General features: G+C 39.2%; 1 protein-coding gene and 1 pseudogene across 1 annotated transcript; both read left to right on the top strand.

Moving 5' to 3' along the window:
- Positions 1–4,977: 4,977 nt before the first annotated feature.
- On the top strand, positions 4,978–11,277 carry LOC119891114 (factor in the germline alpha-like). The gene is made up of 6 exons (XM_038702450.1): positions 4,978–5,271; positions 6,428–6,574; positions 6,690–6,779; positions 7,363–7,515; positions 9,274–9,329; positions 10,988–11,277. The coding sequence occupies exons 1-5, from the start codon at positions 5,086–5,088 to the stop codon at positions 9,289–9,291; spliced, it is 594 nt and encodes a 197-aa protein (XP_038558378.1). The 5' UTR covers positions 4,978–5,085; the 3' UTR covers positions 9,292–9,329; positions 10,988–11,277.
- LOC119891680 overlaps positions 10,690–19,293 on the top strand; it is an 11,979-nt pseudogene continuing 3,375 nt past the window's right edge.

Here is a 19,293-nt window from a genome sequence, read left to right as displayed (position 1 = left end):
TTAAGGTGTTCCTGTCCCAGTATGTCACACATGGATGCCGTCTGTTTTAATAACTTGGTCGACTCGATGCCACAGAATGAGGAAATGTGAGAGGAAGAAGAGGCGAAATAGAAACTACACCTAAAAGCTGCCATACTGTGTATGTCGCTTTCAATTATATAAAAAAAAAAACTTTTCAAAGCTAAACCTGACAATGGAACAGGACACCCCTTGTGGTGAAATAAGCAGTGATCCACATATCAGATGAATAACTATTTATAGCCTGAGCTTCAAAGTTATGTTTCTTCACGGGGGGTGGCAGTACGCTAAAAGAAAAGATAGCTGGTATGTGATGAGGCTTCCTGAGTGAAATGCATACATCAAATGGAATGTATCACAGGCACGGCATTGAACTGAAAAGCATTTTGTTACTTTCATGTTCTCCTCTTGTGCAAATGCTCACAAAAATATTCTCAATTGAACTCTAATTTTTTATACCCTATTTATAGTGTAGTTTGTGTTACATACATACATTTACCAACAACAACAGCAATTAACAAGAACAGATGCCTCACATGTTTAATTAGCATTCATTACTGTAACTGTTATTATCGTCATGCAACACTGTCAGTGATTAAAAACAAGTTTCATGCTGAAAATATGTGAAATACAGTTTGTGCAAGAAGAAAAGGTGCCGGGAAACAGGACAGGCACCGCAAGATCGTCACAGGATGCTGAGGTGCACCCTGTGGTGACCTTGCATCATTAGTGATCTAACCTGGGGTCATTGGGTGTTTTGGTTCTTTCAACATCAGACACTCTCACTCAGGCAATTCAGCCAGGGAGGATCAGACCCTAGACTTCTGTCCCAGGAGCACTATCACACATCTGAGTCCTTCTGATTCATATTTAGATTCTCTTTCAGCACCTTCTGATGAGGTATTGATGGTTCTCCTCTTTGACAGCCTGTGATGGCCCAGAAGTATGAATAGTCTGCAGAGGGAGAAGCCAGCAGAGCCTCTAGATCTCACTTCTATGGCTATGCAGCGACCTTTCTCCATTCCTTTATAGAGACATTGCTCTACCAGTTCCTGATACATAGGTCTGTTTCCATCATGTGCCTCTTCAATCTGATCCTCTCAGGGCACAGTCAGCTTAAAGACGTATGCTTGCTTAAAGGCTTCTGACAGATTAAATAATGGATGATAAGAACTGTTCATTTAAATTTTGTGAAGTGACAAGAGAAGAAGTAAAACAACTATTATTGTCTATTAATAATGACAAACCACCTGGTACGGACAACCAGGATGGAAAGCTATTGAGGATGGTAGCAGACTATATTGCCACTCCCATATGTTAATCTCTTAAAAGGAATATGTGCCCACAAATGTGGAAAGAAGCGAAGGTAATCCCGTTAGCAAAAAATTCTCGTGCTGTCTTTTCTGGCTCTAACAGTCACTAATCAGCTTGTTACCTGCTATAAGTAAACTTTTAGAAAAAAAAATATTTAACAAGATACAAGGTTATTTCACTATGAATAAATTGTTAAGCAAATGCCAGCATGCTTATAGAGAAGGACATTCAACCTGTATAGCTTTTACACAAAAAAATACTGCTGCTCTCAACAACGAGTTGCAGATGGTATTTAACTGGATTACAGATAATAAACTTGTACTGAATATAGCCAAGAGCAAAAGCATCTTATTTGGAACTAAACGTTCATTAAAAAACAAGGCCCATGTTGGATTTAGTACTAAACAATTTTGCTGTTGAGCAGGTACAGGAAACAAAGCTTCTTGGGCTAACCTTTTTGGATTTTCTTAAGAAATTAGCATAGAATCTAGTCTACATTGGCGAGAACTCTCACTCCCTCCTTGGTGTTTGCTTGTTGCATTGGCAGGACTAGTAAAAAAAGCAGGAAAAAAATGTTTGAGAATGACATCACACTTTGTAGTTTCATAGAGTGATACTGTACTAAATAAGGTGATGAAAGTGAAACATACTAGAAAAATTACTTACATTGCTTCTGTGTTTCTATTGCTCGGTCAAAGTTGAACATGGGTGAACCATAACCTGCGAATGCGCCAGAGCAGGCAAGACAGGAAATGCACCCTTGAATTTGTCTGCTTTGCAGGTTTCCAAATAAGTACATATTTGTTGGACAGAGGTGTAATGTGACCATTCCTTAAGTTTCAAAGTTCCTCAAACTGGGTACCTCACTCTTGCCCCATGCTTGGTGGTTGGATAGACTGGACAGGCTTATTGTACACAGACTAAATTATGAACTTGATGTACTGGGGTTCTGTCTGCAAGATGCCGGTAGGCCTACATGAAGATAGAACATCAAGCTCATGATGCAGAGAATTAGCAGAAATTGAAAATGTATTCAGTTAAAGTCACTGAGATGTGAGAACATGCAGAACTTGTCATTTGTAAGTGAAAAAAAGCAATTGAGACTTGCTGTGGCAGATTCAAGCAGAGTTATTGTCTTGTGTTTGAGAAAATATTCTACAGGTGTGTTGGAACGGGTGTGTGAATGTGTTTTGTACCATATTCACTGCAGCAACTGTAGCAAAAATGTGAGCATATGAGTTTCATAATTTGTGTTTGTAGAATAGGATTTGTGCACCTGCAGTGAAGAATCTGACAAGGTCTAACTGTTATGTTTGTGAGAGAGAGAAAACAATTTAACAAGTTTGCAAATCCTAAAGCATTTTTCTCTGTGGCTTCAAATTTACTGATACACCTTGAATATTTTCTACAGCCCCCAATGACACAGGTGCTCAGTTGTTTTGCTCCAATAATATCTTCATACTCCTGGGGCCAGATATGTAAATGAGACATACATACTAAAACTATCCATATGTTTTCCTCACACATAAACTGGTATTTATATAAGAAGAATGTGTGGTAAGAATGTGAGAAGCTCACGCACACATCAGACCAGGGGTACACACACTGTGAGTGATATGAGAAGGGGAAAATTAAATGTCAGGTTAGAAATTGAACCTAACATCCAGACATCTATTTATGCTGAACTGTGGAAGGCTCGGCATGTGCGCCCAGTTCCACAATGATTTAAATTTATAAAACATACCAAGAGTATATGAGACAGATGGCAGTTTTAAAATGCAGTGGCTGATTTCTGGGTTTTGTCTGAATACAGCAACAGCATTCAGGAGTGTCTAAAGTTACGCCATATGACGTGTAATGATCATGCAATTGTTTTTGCAAAGATGACCTCTTCCCTGTTTTTTCAAAGTAATTGAGAGAGCTACAAGGAAAGGACACTTAGAAGTGAAACCCTGCACATTCTTTGAAGGGACCAATGGTTAGCTGAAAGGGCCTCAGCAGTATGCATCCAGGTCCCACAGCTTTTGGGGCTCATTTTAAAAAAGTGTGAAAGTTTTAAAATGAGGAGATTTTTTTACAATCTTTTACAATCAATATGAATGTAAAAATAGGATTTATAGCCTATGGATGAATTCCAGTTACTTAAGTCCTCATTTCAAAATGACTTATTTGTCAGTGCATATCTGATCTGCAAACCCCAGTGAGGGTTATGTTTACGCAACTAAAACAATACTGACTTATGCAAGATGGGACACAGACACGGCCTCTGTTGTCAAGTCAAATGTTTTGTACCCATCCTACTGACCTCCACACCCCTATTTCCTGCTTTATTGAACATAATCATAGTACAGTAGTTTGACAATCTTGACCTTGAGCATTGAGTGCAGTTTCTTAAATTCCTATTTTTCCCCACAACAGAGCTCTTTTTTGAGGCTGACACCGACATGGATATTTGGGAGTATAAAAAGTCAGATAACGACATGTCTGCAGATTTTTTCATTTTTAACATAAACAATCTTGATACAGATCCCTTAGAGGGGTGTTCTATGGGGGGCAAACTGTGTAATGGTGACACTGTTTCTGAATTACCTATAACCTAGTTTGGCATTTTTGTACTACAACATAACTTACTACTTTACTACTATACTATATACAGTGGCAAGAAAAAAATGGCGCCATTTTGAATGTTGAATGAGTGTGTTCAATAAAGACATGAGGGCTCATAATTTATTTTTTGTTATTTTAGACACATTATATTTGTCAATACCCTTGACTTAGATGAAGATCAGATCACAGTTTAAGATGAAAAATTTCATATAAAGGGTCAGATCATGGCTGTAGCTGGTTAGCTTATTTTAAAGTAAAAGAACAGCTTATATTCAGAGTTAAAAGCACCTTCCATTAAATCTTTGTCTAGATAGCAAATTCTGTTACTTCTAAAATGTATTTAATACTTTGAGAATGATTTGTCTGGAAGTTCAAGGCACTCTCATGGTTATGCACTTAAATATTATAATTATTCAGCTTTTCATATAAAGTAATTGTTTCTTTTCTTTTCTTCCTTTCTTTTAGCTCCTGTCTTCATTCTTTCTTTATTTCCTTTCTTCCCCTTTTTGAGTCCTTCAACTTTCATTATTTCCTTTCTTTCCTAACTAAACATTGGAAGGTCAGTTTTATGCATTATATGTGGAACAAACCGCAGTTCTGCTGAAACTCTCAGTTCTTTTTGTCACTGCCTTTTATAAAATCAAATTTGAGGCTTTTCATTAATATCTCACAATGCACTGAAATTTTTCTCTCCTTTTTTTTATTGATTTCTTTTTTAAGTATATTTAAATGCATTCTCACAATATGGTATTTTGCTTTTATGGTTTATGTAAAGCACTTTGAATTGTCTTGTTGAAATGTGCTTGACATTAAACCATAGACTGTATAACTAGCCTTGCCTTGATTTGAAAGCAAACTGGAGAAAAATGTAGCCTATTCTTTGAACCACTTTGCCAACGCAGATGGTTAGAAGTAGCTACCTTTTTTTAGTATAAGCTAAGTAAAACGAATATAAACGTTTAATAGGCCTAAAGATAAACTCAACTTGCAGCAGAGGCCTAATTAACCGCTCAGCACAGGTGTGGCCCGCTGTCCTCCCGGAGCCCTTCTCCTCTCTGCTGTTTGCGTGACGACATTTCATAGCCTCGTGTAGAAAAACATCGATAAAAAGCAACATATTGTTCGGTTTAACACGCTACCGTTGAAATGAAAGTGCCAGAGGAGGAATTAATGAGCAATATTTTGAAGCGGTTAACGGGCGAGTCTGCACTCCCTGTTTACAGCAACATAGAGAAGTTTAAACGAGGAAAGGACGGCTTGTACTTCGTCGCCGAAGACTTTCATGCAACTGTGAAAAAAAGAGAACTGGTCAACGCCAAGGAAAGGCTGAGAGTGAGTGTTAATTTACATTGTGTGATAGTTTGCTAACATTAGTGTTAAATTCCCCCAGAAGAGAAGCTCCTGTCAAACTCGCTGACTTTAACTAACATTAGCTTGCAATAAGTTAGCTGTTCACTTCCCCGGCTTATCCTGAAACACAACTATTAACGTTAGCTGTAAGTTAAACGTTTGTTATAAAAGTTTATCTATTTCAGGAATCTGTTATATTTCACACACCACCATCCATATGACCAACTAGCTGCAGCATAGCATTCATACCTTTCAGCCTTAAATGTTTTTTTTTTTTCAAGCTCCAAACTGTTCAGCTGAGTTACATTCTTGAGGTCTTAGTAGGATAACCACGTTTAGCTACACATGGTTTATTTAATGCTTCTAATCAAGGTGGTTGCAACATGATTATTAAATGCACAGATTTTGCTCAGGGCCAATATAAGGTTAAAATAAATGCAGGCCTGAATCTTGTTTTAATCGCTCTGTATATGGCAGTAAGCCGGAGCCTTTTAAATTTCTAGATTTGTAAATGCAGCTTGGCATGAAGAAAGCAGATGTGCTTTATGAAAATAAGTTGATGGATACGTTAAAAGGCTTTTCCTCCATTCTCATATGTCAAACATGTCTGAACTTGGTGTCTGGAAGATGTTAGACTTCGTTATTATAGTATTGTGACAGTAATCATATGTTTTGGGGTATTGACAATTTTGAAAGGGTAAGTGGAACATTTAGCTGGATAAACTTTGTTTGAACTGCAACTCTCAAATGTTGACGGGTTGAGATTAACCTCTAAAGACCCGTGCTGGCTTTTATTGCTGCACCAGTTTTTGTGTGGAGGCCTATTTATTTGCTGTATAGAAAATTGCAAGAGTTGAAAATTACACGCATACATACAAAAAAGGATGTCAGTACCTTTTTATACCTTTTGCATGATTTGCCTGGTTTTGCAAAACATTAAAAGCTCATATTGTTCACAATGAAGGATGAAGTCAAGACATGTCCGGGCTTCAAACGCTTTGAAATCTAAAGTTATATGGTGTTATTCATCATCATTGTTTGCTTTGTTTGATTGTTACATAACTTCTAAGAGAGAATTTCATGATTATCTCTTCTGGCACATAGTTAATTTGAAACTTCAAACCTCTTTGCTGTGCAGATCAGGAACTTGAACAGCATGTTCTCCCGCTTGAAGCGCATGGTGCCACTAATGCGACCAGACCGTAAGCCCAGCAAAGTGGACACACTTAAAGCTGCGACAGAATACATCCGATTGCTTGTTGCAGTTTTGCAGGACACTGACAGTGTAAGTACTACATTCATCAAGATTCTATCAAATGACGAGTGCCCTCTGCTGTTTTTCAAGGACAGAACTAGCACTTATTTTGAAATGTTGATTAGAGTTATTTTCTATTTCTCAGGACGATGGCAGTGGGACTGATTTCCTAAAGAATGCAATCACTTATGGTCAGACTGAAGGTTTGGGCAATGACCTGTGGAGAATGGATGATGTGAGTGTTTGTTTTGTTTTTTCATCACTGTACAGGTGGTTTGACACTGTAAATCAGCCACGACAATTCTCATGAGGTCTGCCCCACATTCAAGGTGCGCAGGTGGTGATCTTATCATTGTGTGTCAATATACCTTGCTGCATGTACCTGTGATATTAAACGCTGAGCAAATCCACTGCTAAACCATAAATGTAATGAAAATGAAATGATTCTGATAATATGCATTGCCATTTTTATGTAGGCTATTACTTTGGCTTTACTCCTGCACATTAGATTTACAGTAAAACAATTGCTTTGATGTTCAAGAGATGACTGGGAGCTTTACGGTGTCTGTGAAGATTCTCAGTTGTCAGCAGGTCATAGTTATCCAAGGAATTTTAAAATCAAGTACAAGCGTTGGTTGAAGATACTTGAAGACGTTTCACCTTTCATCCAAGAGGTTTCTTCAGTTCTGGGAGAACTGAAGAATATCTTTAAGGGTTAATTCATTGGAACGGTCACGGATTCATTTCAAGCCGAAAGCAAGTGAGTATTTGATAGAAGGATATATATTTATATTTTCGCTTACATGCTTTTTTGACAGCTGCTGAACATGTCAGAGGAGCGCATGGATGATGGATTCACTTTGCCCCCAGAACAAGTAACAGAGGATGGAGATATGACCAGACTGGTGTTGCAGCATTGTGTTATGCCTGCATACCAGTTCATCATTCAAGTAGCACCTGACCAGACTTCGGTAATTCATTTAACTTTGCAAATATTATTATACCTAATTCTGTGCTTGGTGTTTATCAGCTACATTCCAGCCACATTTCTGACTCTGGCCAGGAAGCTGTTGTGGTGCAGCATTTATGAAGATGGGCTGTTGCCATTGGTTAGGAATTAGTGCTATGCAAACATTTCCCCATTCAGTGTGTCAGTCAAAGGGATAAACCTCAGTCAGGAACTTCATAGACATGTATCAGAACATTGGGATCAAACTGTTTATCTGATGCTTGGCTTCTTGCAGGGTGAGAAAACACAGCAACAGCCAAGAAATTGTACACTATAATACAGTCCAATACAACAGTCCTCTGTATTTGCTGACAGTTTCGCAGAAAAGGGTATTTAGCTCTTGCCATTTTCAGGCCATAGTCTGTGGTTTTGCTGTCGCAGTTTTGCCTGACCTTACTGTATATTGTATAGAGTTTCTGTCCACCCACTTTATGTTGAATTTATTTTATTGTCATGAACTAACAGTTACATCAAAGCAGTGGAACAGAATTAGAAGACATAAAATAGTCTGGCAGCTAAAATAGAGGAAATAAATCATCAAAGTAAAATGTAATACTGTAGTTGCCTAGCAAATAATAGTAAAGTGTATAAATTGTAATGTAAACAGTTGTGTAGTAATGCAGTATGTATATATACATGAGAACAGGTATCCATATACAGTGTATATACTGCAATGGATAAAAGCTTATAAACGGGTAGTAAATAAATATATAAACTCGTGTATAGTAGGGTGGGCAAAATGAGATTAATCCACAATAATAAAAGGTGGAAATAAATACACATTGACCATCATCAAGGTGCAGTTAGCAGATGCTTTGACTCCACACCTATAATGTATTTTCTCCACCATGAATGGTATGCAGCTCCTTCTTTTACTGAGGAGAAATGGATCTAATTCTAATGTCATTAACAGGTGTGTATGTATTAAAAATAGTTTTTTTACTTTTTCACTTTCGTGAAACATTTTCATACAACAGTTTACAGGTTTGAGCATAGCAAATAGGCTGCCAGTGTCAAAGAAATGCAAATAGTAAATGTCAAGGGAATTCTTGCAGCTGTCAGAGTACGCGCTGTGAAACTATATTATTAACATTCTTTTATCGCCATTGGGTTTTTTTATGTGGTATGTTGGCTTGAAATGGTTCACCCCAAGGCTTTTTATGACAGTTTGCATTTTAGAATAAAAATTAATTATTTATGTTTTTACTCACTTAATGACATAATTCGATCAGTGCAAAATTGTGTAACCTTTCAAACTCAAGACAGACAACCTTCATATTCAGGTCTAAAGACAGACAATAAGCAATCAAAAACATGTTTAATTCCTGAAATGATCTGGCAGGAATACGTTACAATTACAACTGGCAATCAGCACGAAGCATTGTGTTCAGTGTAGCCTTAACATCCAGAATGCTCAAACCTTATTTACAAGTACCTCATCGTCTGATTGGATAATTCAGGGTGAAGAGGTTTGGAAGACACAGTTCCCACACTTGTGTCATTATGCTGTTCACATAATTGCCATGATGCGCTGTTTAGGTTTGAACCTTACTGTGGCTGTCACAAAAGCTGTCGGTCTGGGTAAACAAGCTTTGAACATGGAAGAAAGACAAGCGATGTCCCCAAGGAACCGAAAAATGTTTGATTGCAAATTAATTATAGTGCAGAAAAATATCAACACTGTAAGAACTCAGTTATGACTTTATTCTTCATTCAACAGATGCCTCAACCATTCTGAGTGGCGTTTAGCTTGGACCAATATTGGAAACCTATCAGGTTGGGTTTTTTTTTTGTTTGTTTGTTTGTTTTTTTGGTTTTTTTTAATACATGAATATCAAATTATCAGAAATACAATTTCAGGTAAAATCCAGATTACTGAAATCATACCAAAAGTGAGGAAGATTAACTACTAACACTGTAGGGTGTGAACTAATGTCAAAACATATACTGTCAATATCAGGCAGGTTATATCATGGGTTATAATAATATCAATATTATAATTATTGTTGTTGCTTCTATTTATTAAAATTAATTATTGTAGTGGTGGTGGTGGTAGTAGTGAAAGTACCAGACCCAAATATATAAAATTAAAATAAAATTAATTTATGATTTCATTGCAATTAGCTCCTTCAGATTCAAAATCTGGGTATTTTGCATGCTGGCTCACTACCTTCATAGCTTACTGGGACACTTCAATAGAACAGAGCATCATTAGTTTTATAGCAACTCCTTGGGTCTCATTTATACAACTGTACGTAGAAAAGACTCCTAAAGGTTGCATACGTACAAAACAGGAAGTGCATGCTCACAAAAATATTCAGATTTATAAAACCATGTGCACGCACGTCCTCCGACGATTTCCCTTTATAAATCACAATCAATTTGAAATTGGCAAATGTGAGCGAGCTCCTTGTCCGACCCTTTAAACTCCCATAGTTGCGTATAAATGGTCAGTGAAATGCCGTCATTAATATTAATACATACTGGCTGCATTAAGAAAACGAGAGCAAATTCTGATAGAAAAGCTATAAAACGAAATTTAACTCGGTGTGACACTGACATTTGTTTTGGTGACGCTCAGTCATGTTGTTTGGTTGGTAAAACGTGCACATACATGCAACACTTGTGCACCGGAGGAAAGGTGGCACCGGAGCTTCACCCCGTTATAACTGATCTGCAGGAAGGTGCACCACTCCTGAGTAGTGATGGTGGTGGAGGGGGACACTTAAATGGAAGATGGGATATCCCAGACACATAATTTGGATTCTCTTGTTTGAAAAGAGAGTAAACCAAATGTCATATCCACATGCTGGCACACAGCCTGTGGCTCAGAAACGCACGTTTCCCGCCCTGTTTTAGATGTACACACCGTTTATAAATGAGGCCCCTGAGCTTTTCCTCCAATGACAAGTCAACGTGTCTGCATGAAAAAGGCCTATTGCATGATGATGTGTTCTACAAGTAGGCTACTTAATTTTTCCATCCACAATAAATGTTAGTATGTTAATTGACCTATTCATTACTGAACTGTATTTATAGTGTTAAATCCCTGCATCTTCACTGCCGCTGCACATAGAGGCCCTGACACGTGTTGTTTTCAGTTACTCTGGCTGATTAGACCTCTGCTCAAGTTGAAATGAGGTGGGACTGGTAATTTGCTGAGGTCACTTAACTCTTGCATTGCGAAGTAATTACCCCTCATGCTTTACTTTATAACAATGCTGAAGCACAATGGTTAACACCTTCTTCTTTTTTTTTTTTTGTGATTTTCCCACTGATTTTTAAAATGTATTCTAACAGTGCCCTCTGCTGGATCACCTGTAACCAAAACTTACAGAGTGTACTGCAAAAACACCGACACAAGTGGTGTTGGTGAACAAGTCACTGTATGGAAACTGTTATTTCAGATAAATTAATTAGTTTTTTCTTTTTAGGGGCCTGTTGCTTTGAAGAGAGAAGTTTTCTTGAAGAATATGTTATTTGTCTTATTTCATTTTTTGAAATTTAAATTTTGTTTGAGTAAATATGAATGTTTTTATTTTCAACTGTATCCTCAGCAGCCCTTAAATAAAATGTACAAGACAGCTTCTGTTTTTAAAATTTCTGTCTCATTCAGCTTCAGCACTTCATGAGACTTGTTTGGTAAATATCAGTAATGTTAATTTGTCCTTATGATTGAGTGCTGTGTTTGCAAAGTGGTCGCATATTAAAAGCTTTAATTTGAGGTATATTTTTCATCACATAACTACCATAGACCATAACAACTGGAAATATCAAAATGCATGAGAAATGTTGTGTTGAGTCATTGGTGTTTTCATTTAATCCAGTGTTTCATTTAGGACTGATGAGTAGTATTTAAATTTGCAGTGGTGGAAGAAGTAATCAGATTTTCCAGTTACATTAAAGTAGCAATACCTCAGTGGAAGAAAATTCAATTTTAGGTATTAAAGCTGCAAGCAGCGTTGGGCGGGCCCTCGCACTTGTAAGCGCGTCCGCGCGTGAGCCGGCCGAGTTGCATGTTCTGGAGCTCTGCCGGTGCGGCTGTGAATTTGCTACGCGGTTATGACGCCGCATGAAGGTGTTATATGTCACTTCCTGTGTCCCCTGTGTGGAGCTACATAGCACTTGCCGCTATGAATATAAATCGGTATTGACGTGTAGATGTCTGCGGGGTGGGAGAGTTAACAAGCACGTAAAGTTTGTTTCAGATGTGAGCATGTACACTGAACAATAATGTACCCAAACAATAAAATAAATTCCTTTTATATTTCCCTGCCTTGTTGTTTATGTGTACATACAGAGGAAGAATGTGAGAACAGCACACATTTCATCTTTACTGTGTGTTAGAGCATGGGAGAACAGTGGATACTTTTAATACAGCCCACACCCCTAATACTGTGTAACTATAACAAGTAGAGAACAGAAGAAAAAGATGTTCTTTCTTTACAACTGTCTGCATAGCTTATTCATATTGTGTAATGAATGAAAATAAATAGGCCTACTAGGCTCCTCTCTACTTTGACATTTAAGATTACCTTGTTTGATCCACCTTCATACACATGTGACATTACTGTACAACTTGAGAAAGGTGAGTTGTTTTCTGCTCCAGCCTGCCTAAAAGAAAAGCGTTTTTGGGATTAAATGGACTTTATTAGCTGCTGCAGTGCAGGATGAACTCAGAACAGACCCATTTCTCACCTTATTATTCTAAATCATGCAACGAAGAAGAAGAAATGCATAATAAATCCTGGGAAAAAATCTGTCCACAAATACTGTACAGCACGTAGTCTGATGAACAAGACTTGTGTTATAGCTGACTTGGGCAGTGAAATGTTTAATTTTTTTAATTCATGTGGTCATAGTTGTCCACAACTCAAATCAGAATATAAGAAGAAATGTTTTATACCACCTCAAGAAGGCTTCCTATCAGAAAGGTAGGAAGGTATTTCAAATGTACAACTGCAGTAATTTCCCTGACATTTTTGTGTTACTTTACTTTTAATAGACGCATGTAACAGATTTTATACTTCCTGTGAGTATAATCCAATCAATCTTATTTTCATACTGTATATCCGATGTGTAATTTGATAAATTGTGTTGTCGTGCTCGCATCTCAGAGAAGACTCTGACTGCAACATGCGTCTTTGTAAAGAGAGAAACGGACAGAAAAAGTCTCTAACTCTGCCTGTCAGCTCGCTCTGCTCCGTTAAAACTGAATTTACCATACAGAATTGAATACGAGTGCACTCCAGATTTAGCTGCAGCCAGCTGACCGTGTGCTTCTCTCTATACCGCAGTTCTGTGTCCATGCATGCAGCAAACTGATAGCACTGTCTGTTGGAGCGTCTACATGAAAAGAGAAGGAAGACATTGCTGGTAGTATTGTCTTCAGAGTTGTTAAACACCTCAGTGCACTGAAGGAAGCCATCTGACTGTGTGAGGGGCAAGATCGTTGATGTCTGCAGGCAGAGTAGGAGCTCTCCTGTCTGACTGGTCCACCAATAGCAGAGAAGATGACCCCTTGAGACACAGCCCCTCCTCATTTGCATAATGAGGCAGAAATGCATACAAAAATTTAAAAAAGACAGGCAGAAATAAATACCATGGGTGAAAATAAATAAGGTAAATAAATACAAAGGAAGAATAAAACAGACAAAATATTAAACACACACATAAATAAATACATTAAAAAAATTAGTAATAAATAAAGTTGAATAAACAAATAAGGTAATTATAACAAAGGTGAATAAGTAAAGGCACTAATTAAAATATATACATTTATGTCTCCTTGTATAATTTAATTACTACCTACATTTATTTATTTACTTAATTTTTTTGTGTATTTAATTGGATGCTTATTTATTTATTGAGCATTTATTTATTTCTGTATTTATTTCTGACTGTGTCAGGATCGGTCCTCCATAGCGGGGTGGGAGAGTTATCAAGCACGTAAAGTTTGGTTCAGATGTGAGCATGTACACTGAAGTTACAACAACTTCCTGTGTCATGGCGAAGACTTGATCTCTGACGCCACGCCACGGACACACCCATTGACGAAAACTCGCAAATAGCACAACTTTTCATCTTCAATGCCTTTAGAAGGCACAGCACAAATTTGAAGTCGGTCGGACTAATCCCTAGGAGGAGTTCGTTAAAGTACGAAGTGTGTAAATCATCCAAAATTTGACGTAAAATTCAAAATGGCCTACTTCCTGTTGATTTTAGGGCATCGCTCCAAGAGGCTTTTTTGTGCGTCTGGACAAGATACACGTACCACAGAAAATTCGTGCACGTAGGTGAAACGTGCGGCGGGGGCTGCTTCGTTAAAAGTCACTTCCTGTTGCCAGCAGGTGGCGCTATGACTGTCTGTGAATGTGAGCATGTACATGTGTTCAGGGCGGGACTCTCATCCTACATGTACAGTTTGGTCCAGATGTGAGCATGTACACTGAAGTTACGACAACTTCCGTGTCATGGCGAAGAGCTGATCTTTGACGCCACGCCACGGACACGCCCATTGACGAAAACTTGCAAATAGCACAACTTTTCATCTTCAATGCCTTTAGAAGGCACAGCACAAATTTGAGGTCGGTCGGACTAAATCCCTAGGAGGAGTTCGTTAAAGTACGAAGTGTGTAAATCATCCAAAATTTGACGTAAAATTCAAAATGGCCGACTTCCTGTTGATTTTAGGGCATCGCTCCAAGAGGCTTTTTTGTGCGTCTGGACAAGATACACGTACCACAGAAAATTCGTGCACGTAGGTAAACGTGCGGCGGGGGCTGCTTCGTTAAAAGTCACTTCCTGTTGCCAGCAGGTGGCGCTATGACTGTCTGTGAATGTCAGCATGTACATGTGTTCAGGGCGGGACTCTCATCCTACATGTACAGTTTGGTCCAGATGTGAGCATGTACACTGAAGTTACGACAACTTCCGTGTCATGGCGAAGAGCTGATCTTTGACGCCACGCCACGGACACGCCCATTGACGAAAACTTGCAAATAGCACAACTTTTCATCTTCAATGCCTTTAGAAGGCACAGCACAAATTTGAGGTCGGTCGGACTAAATCCCTAGGAGGAGTTCGTTAAAGTACGAAGTGTGTAAATCATCCAAAATTTGACGTAAAATTCAAAATGGCCGACTTCCTGTTTTTAGGCTATGGCTCCAAGAGCTTTTTTGTGCGTCTGGACAAGATACACGTACCACAGAAAATTCGTGCACGTAGGTGAAACGTGCGGCGGGGGCTGCTTCGTTAAAGTCACTTTCTGTTGCCAGCAGGTGGCGCTATGACTGTGGGTGAATGTCGGCATGTACATGTGTTCAGGGCGGGACTCTCATCCTACATGTACAGTTTGGTCCAGATGTGAGCATGTACACTGAAGTTACAACAACTTCCTGTTTCATTGCGAATCATCGACGCCACGGACACGCCCATTGACGAAAACGCGCAAATAGCACAACTTTTCATCGTCAATGCCTTTAGAAGGCACAGCAGAAATTTGACGTCGATCCGACTAAATCCCTAGGAGGAGTTCGTTAAAGTACGAAGTGTAAATCATCCAAAAATGGCCATAAAATTCAAAATGGCCGACTTCCTGTTGACTTTAGGCTATGGGTTCTTGAGGCTTTTTTGTGCGTCTTGATACGATACATGTCCCCAGAAAATTTCGTACATGTAGGTTGAACGTGAACGAGGGGCTAATCATTTCCAATTTTCTAGGTGGCGCTAGCGAGTCATTTTGCCACGCCCATGTGCGAAACTTGTAGAATACGAAATTTTTCACCGGTTCTGACATGTTTGCAAATTTTGGTGAGTTTTCGAGTATGTTTAGGCCATGTCATTTGGGCCTACTTTGCAGAAAAAAAAAAAAAAAAAAAAAATTAAAGCTGCAAGCAGCGTTGGGCGGGCCCTCGCACTTGTAAGCGCGTGCGCGTGAGCTGGCCGAGTCGCACATTCTGGAGTTCTGCCGGTGCGGCTGTGAATTTCCTACGCGTTTCCGACGCCGCATGAATGTGCTATATGTCACTTCCTGTGTCCCCTATGTGGAGCTACATAGCACTTGCCGCTATGAATATAAATCGGTATTGACGTGTAGATGTCTGCGGGGTGGGAGAGTTATCAAGCACGTAAAGTTTGTTTCAGATGTGAACATGTACACTGAACAATAATGTACCCAAACAATAAAATAAATTCCTTTATATTTCCCTGCCTTGTTGTTTTGTGTACATACAGAGGAAGAATGTGAGAACAGCACACATTTCATCGTTACTGTGTGTTAGAGCATGGAGAACAGTGGATACTTTTAATACAGCCCACACCCCTAATACTGTGTAACTATAACAAGTAGAGAACAGAAGAAAAAGATGTTCTTTCTTTACAACTGTCTGCATAGCTTATTCATATTGTGTAATGAATGAAAATAAATAGGCCTACTAGGCTCCTCTCTACTTTGACATTTAAGATTAGCTTGTTTGATCCACCTTCATACACATGTGACATTACTGTACAACTTGAGAAAGGTGAGTTGTTTTCTGCTCCAGCCTGCCTAAAAGAAAAGCGTTTTGGGATTAAATGGACTTTATTAGCTGCTGCAGTGCAGGATGAACTCAGAATAGACCCATTTCTCACCTTATTATTCTAAATCATGCAACGAAGAAGAAGAAATGCATAAGAAATCCTGGGACAAAATCTGTCCACAAATACTGTACAGCATGTAGTCTGATGAACAAGACTTGTGTTATAGCTGACTTGGGCAGTGAAATGTTTTTTTTAATTCATGTGGTCATAGTTGTCCACAACTCAAATCAGAATATAAGAAGAAATGTTTTATACCACCTCAAGAAGGCTTCCTATCAGAAAGGTAGGAAGGTATTTCAAATGTACAACTGCAGTACTTAAATCTAAGTAAAGTAATTTCCCTGACATTTTTGTGTTACTTTACTTTTAATAGACCATGTAACAGGTTTTATACTTCCTGTGAGTATAATCCAATCAATCTTATTTTCATACTGTATATCCGTTGTGTAATTTGATAAATTGTGTTGTATGTCGTGCTCGCATCTCAGAGAAGACTCTGACTGCAACATGCGTCTTTGTAAAGAGAGAAACGACAGAAAAAGTCTCTAACTCTGCCTGTCAGCTCGCTCTGCTCCGTTAAAACTGAATTTACCATACAGAATTGAATACGAGTGCACTCCAGATTTAGCTGCAGCCAGCTGACCGTGTGCTTCTCCCTATACCGCAGTTCTGTGTCCATGCATGCAGCAAACTGAAAGCACTGTCTGTCGGAGCGTCTACGTGAAAAGAGAAGGAAGACATTGCTGGTAGTATTGTCTTCAGAGTTGTTAAACACCTCAGCGCACTGAAGGAAGCCATCTGACTGTGTGAGGGGCAAGATCGTTGATGTCTGCAGGCAGAGTAGGAGCTCTCCTGTCTGACTGGTCCACCAATAGCAGAGAAGATGACCCCTTGAGACACAGCCCCTCCTCATTTGCATAATGAGGCAGAAATGCATACAAAAATTTAAGACAGGCAGAAATAAATACCATGGGTGAAAATAAATAAGGTAAATAAATACAAAGGAAGAATAAAACAGACAAAAATATTAAAACACACATAAATAAATACATTAAAAAATTAGTAATAAATAAAGTTGAATAAACAAATAAGGTAATTATAACAAAGGTGAATAAGTAAAGGCACTAATTAAATATATACATTTATGTCTCCTTGTATAATTTAATTACTACCTACATTTATTTATTTACTTATTTTTTTGTGTATTTAATTGGATGCTTATTTATTATTGAGCATTTATTTATTTCTGTATTTATTTCTGACTGTGTCAGGATCGGTCCTCCATAGCGGGGTGGGAGAGTTATCAAGCACGTAAAGTTTGGTTCAGATGTGAGCATGTACACTGAAGTTACAACAACTTCCTGTGTCATGGCGAAGACTTGATCTCTGACGCCACGCCACGGACACACCCATTGACGAAAACTCGCAAATAGCACAACTTTTCATCTTCAATGCCTTTAGAAGGCACAGCACAAATTTGAAGTCGGTCGGACTAAATCCCTAGGAGGAGTTCGTTAAAGTACGAAGTGTGTAAATCATCCAAAATTTGACGTAAAATTCAAAATGGCCGACTTCCTGTTGATTTTAGGGCATCGCTCCAAGAGGCTTTTTTGTGCGTCTGGACAAGATACACGTACCACAGAAAATTCGTGCACGTAGGTAAACGTGCGGCGGGGGCTGCTTCGTTAAAAGTCACTTCCTGTTGCCAGCAGGTGGCGCTATGACTGTCTGTGAATGTCAGCATGTACATGTGTTCAGGGCGGGACTCTCATCCTACATGTACAGTTTGGTCCAGATGTGAGCATGTACACTGAAGTTACGACAACTTCCGTGTCATGGCGAAGAGTTGATCTTTGACGCCACGCCACGGACACGCCCATTGACGAAAACTTGCAAATAGCACAACTTTTCATCTTCAATGCCTTTAGAAGGCACAGCACAAATTTGAGGTCGGTCGGACTAAATCCCTAGGAGGAGTTCGTTAAAGTACGAAGTGTGTAAATCATCCAAAATTTGACGTAAAATTCAAAATGGCCGACTTCCTGTTGATTTTAGGCTATGCTCCAAGAGGCTTTTTTGTGCGTCTGGACAAGATACACGTACCACAGAAAATTCGTGCACGTAGGTGAAACGTGCGGCGGGGGCTGCTTCGTTAAAAGTCACTTCCTGTTGCCAGCAGGTGGCGCTATGACTGTGTGAATGTCATGTACATGTGTTCAGGGCGGGACTCTCATCCTACATGTACAGTTTGGTCCGATGTGAGCATGTACACTGAAGTTACGACAACTTCCGTGTCATGGCGAAGAGCTGATCTTTGACGCCACGCCACGGACACGCCCATTGACGAAAACTTGCAAATAGCACAACTTTTCATCTTCAATGCCTTTAGAAGGCACAGCACAAATTTGAGGTCGGTCGGACTAAATCCCTAGGAGGAGTTCGTTAAAGTACGAAGTGTGTAATCATCCAAAATTTGACGTAAAATTCAAAATGGCCGACTTCCTGTTGATTTTAGGCTATGGCTCCAAGAGGCTTTTTGTGCGTCTGGACAAGATACACGTACCACAGAAAATTCGTGCACGTAGGTGAAACGTGCGGCGGGGGCTGCTTCGTTAAAGGTCACTTTCTGTTGCCAGCAGGTGGCGCTATGACTGTGGGTGAATGTCGGCATGTACATGTGTTCAGGGCGGGACTCTCATCCTACATGTACAGTTTGGTCCATGTGAGCATGTACACTGAAGTTACAACAACTTCCTGTTTCATTGCGAATCATCGACGCCACGGACACGCCCATTGACGAAAACGCAAATAGCACAACTTTTCATCGTCAATGCCTTTAGAAGGCACAGCAGAAATTTGACGTCGATCCGACTAAATCCCTAGGAGGAGTTCGTTAAAGTACGAAGTGTGTAAATCATCCAAAAGGCCATAAAATTCAAAATGGCCGACTTCCTGTTGACTTTAGGCTATGGGTTCTTGAGGCTTTTTTGTGCGTCTTGATACGATACATGTCCCCAGAAAATTTCGTACATGTAGGTTGAACGTGAACGAGGGGCTATCATTTCCAATTTTCAAGGTGGCGCTAGCGAGTCATTTTGCCACGCCCATGTGCGAAACTTGTAGAATACGAAATTTTCACCGGTTCTGACATGTTTGCAAT

Source organism: Micropterus salmoides, unplaced genomic scaffold, assembly GCF_014851395.1.
Source record: "Micropterus salmoides isolate LMB-PRFRI ecotype aquatic unplaced genomic scaffold, ASM1485139v1 Ms_hic_scaffold_7, whole genome shotgun sequence".
Classification (NCBI taxonomy): Eukaryota; Metazoa; Chordata; class Actinopteri; order Centrarchiformes; family Centrarchidae; genus Micropterus; species Micropterus salmoides.
Note: the sequence above shows the minus strand (reverse complement) of the source record. Positions and strands in the feature narration are given on the sequence as shown.

Coding starts and splice junctions, on each gene's coding strand:
- LOC119891114 (XM_038702450.1), top strand. CDS start 5,086: ATGAAAGTGCCAGAGGAGGAATTAATGAGCAATATTTTGAAGCGGTTA. Junction 5,272..6,427: donor ACGCCAAGGAAAGGCTGAGA/GTGAGTGTTAAT, acceptor TTTGCTGTGCAG/ATCAGGAACTTGAACAGCAT. Junction 6,780..7,362: donor ACCTGTGGAGAATGGATGAT/GTGAGTGTTTGT, acceptor CTTTTTTGACAG/CTGCTGAACATGTCAGAGGA.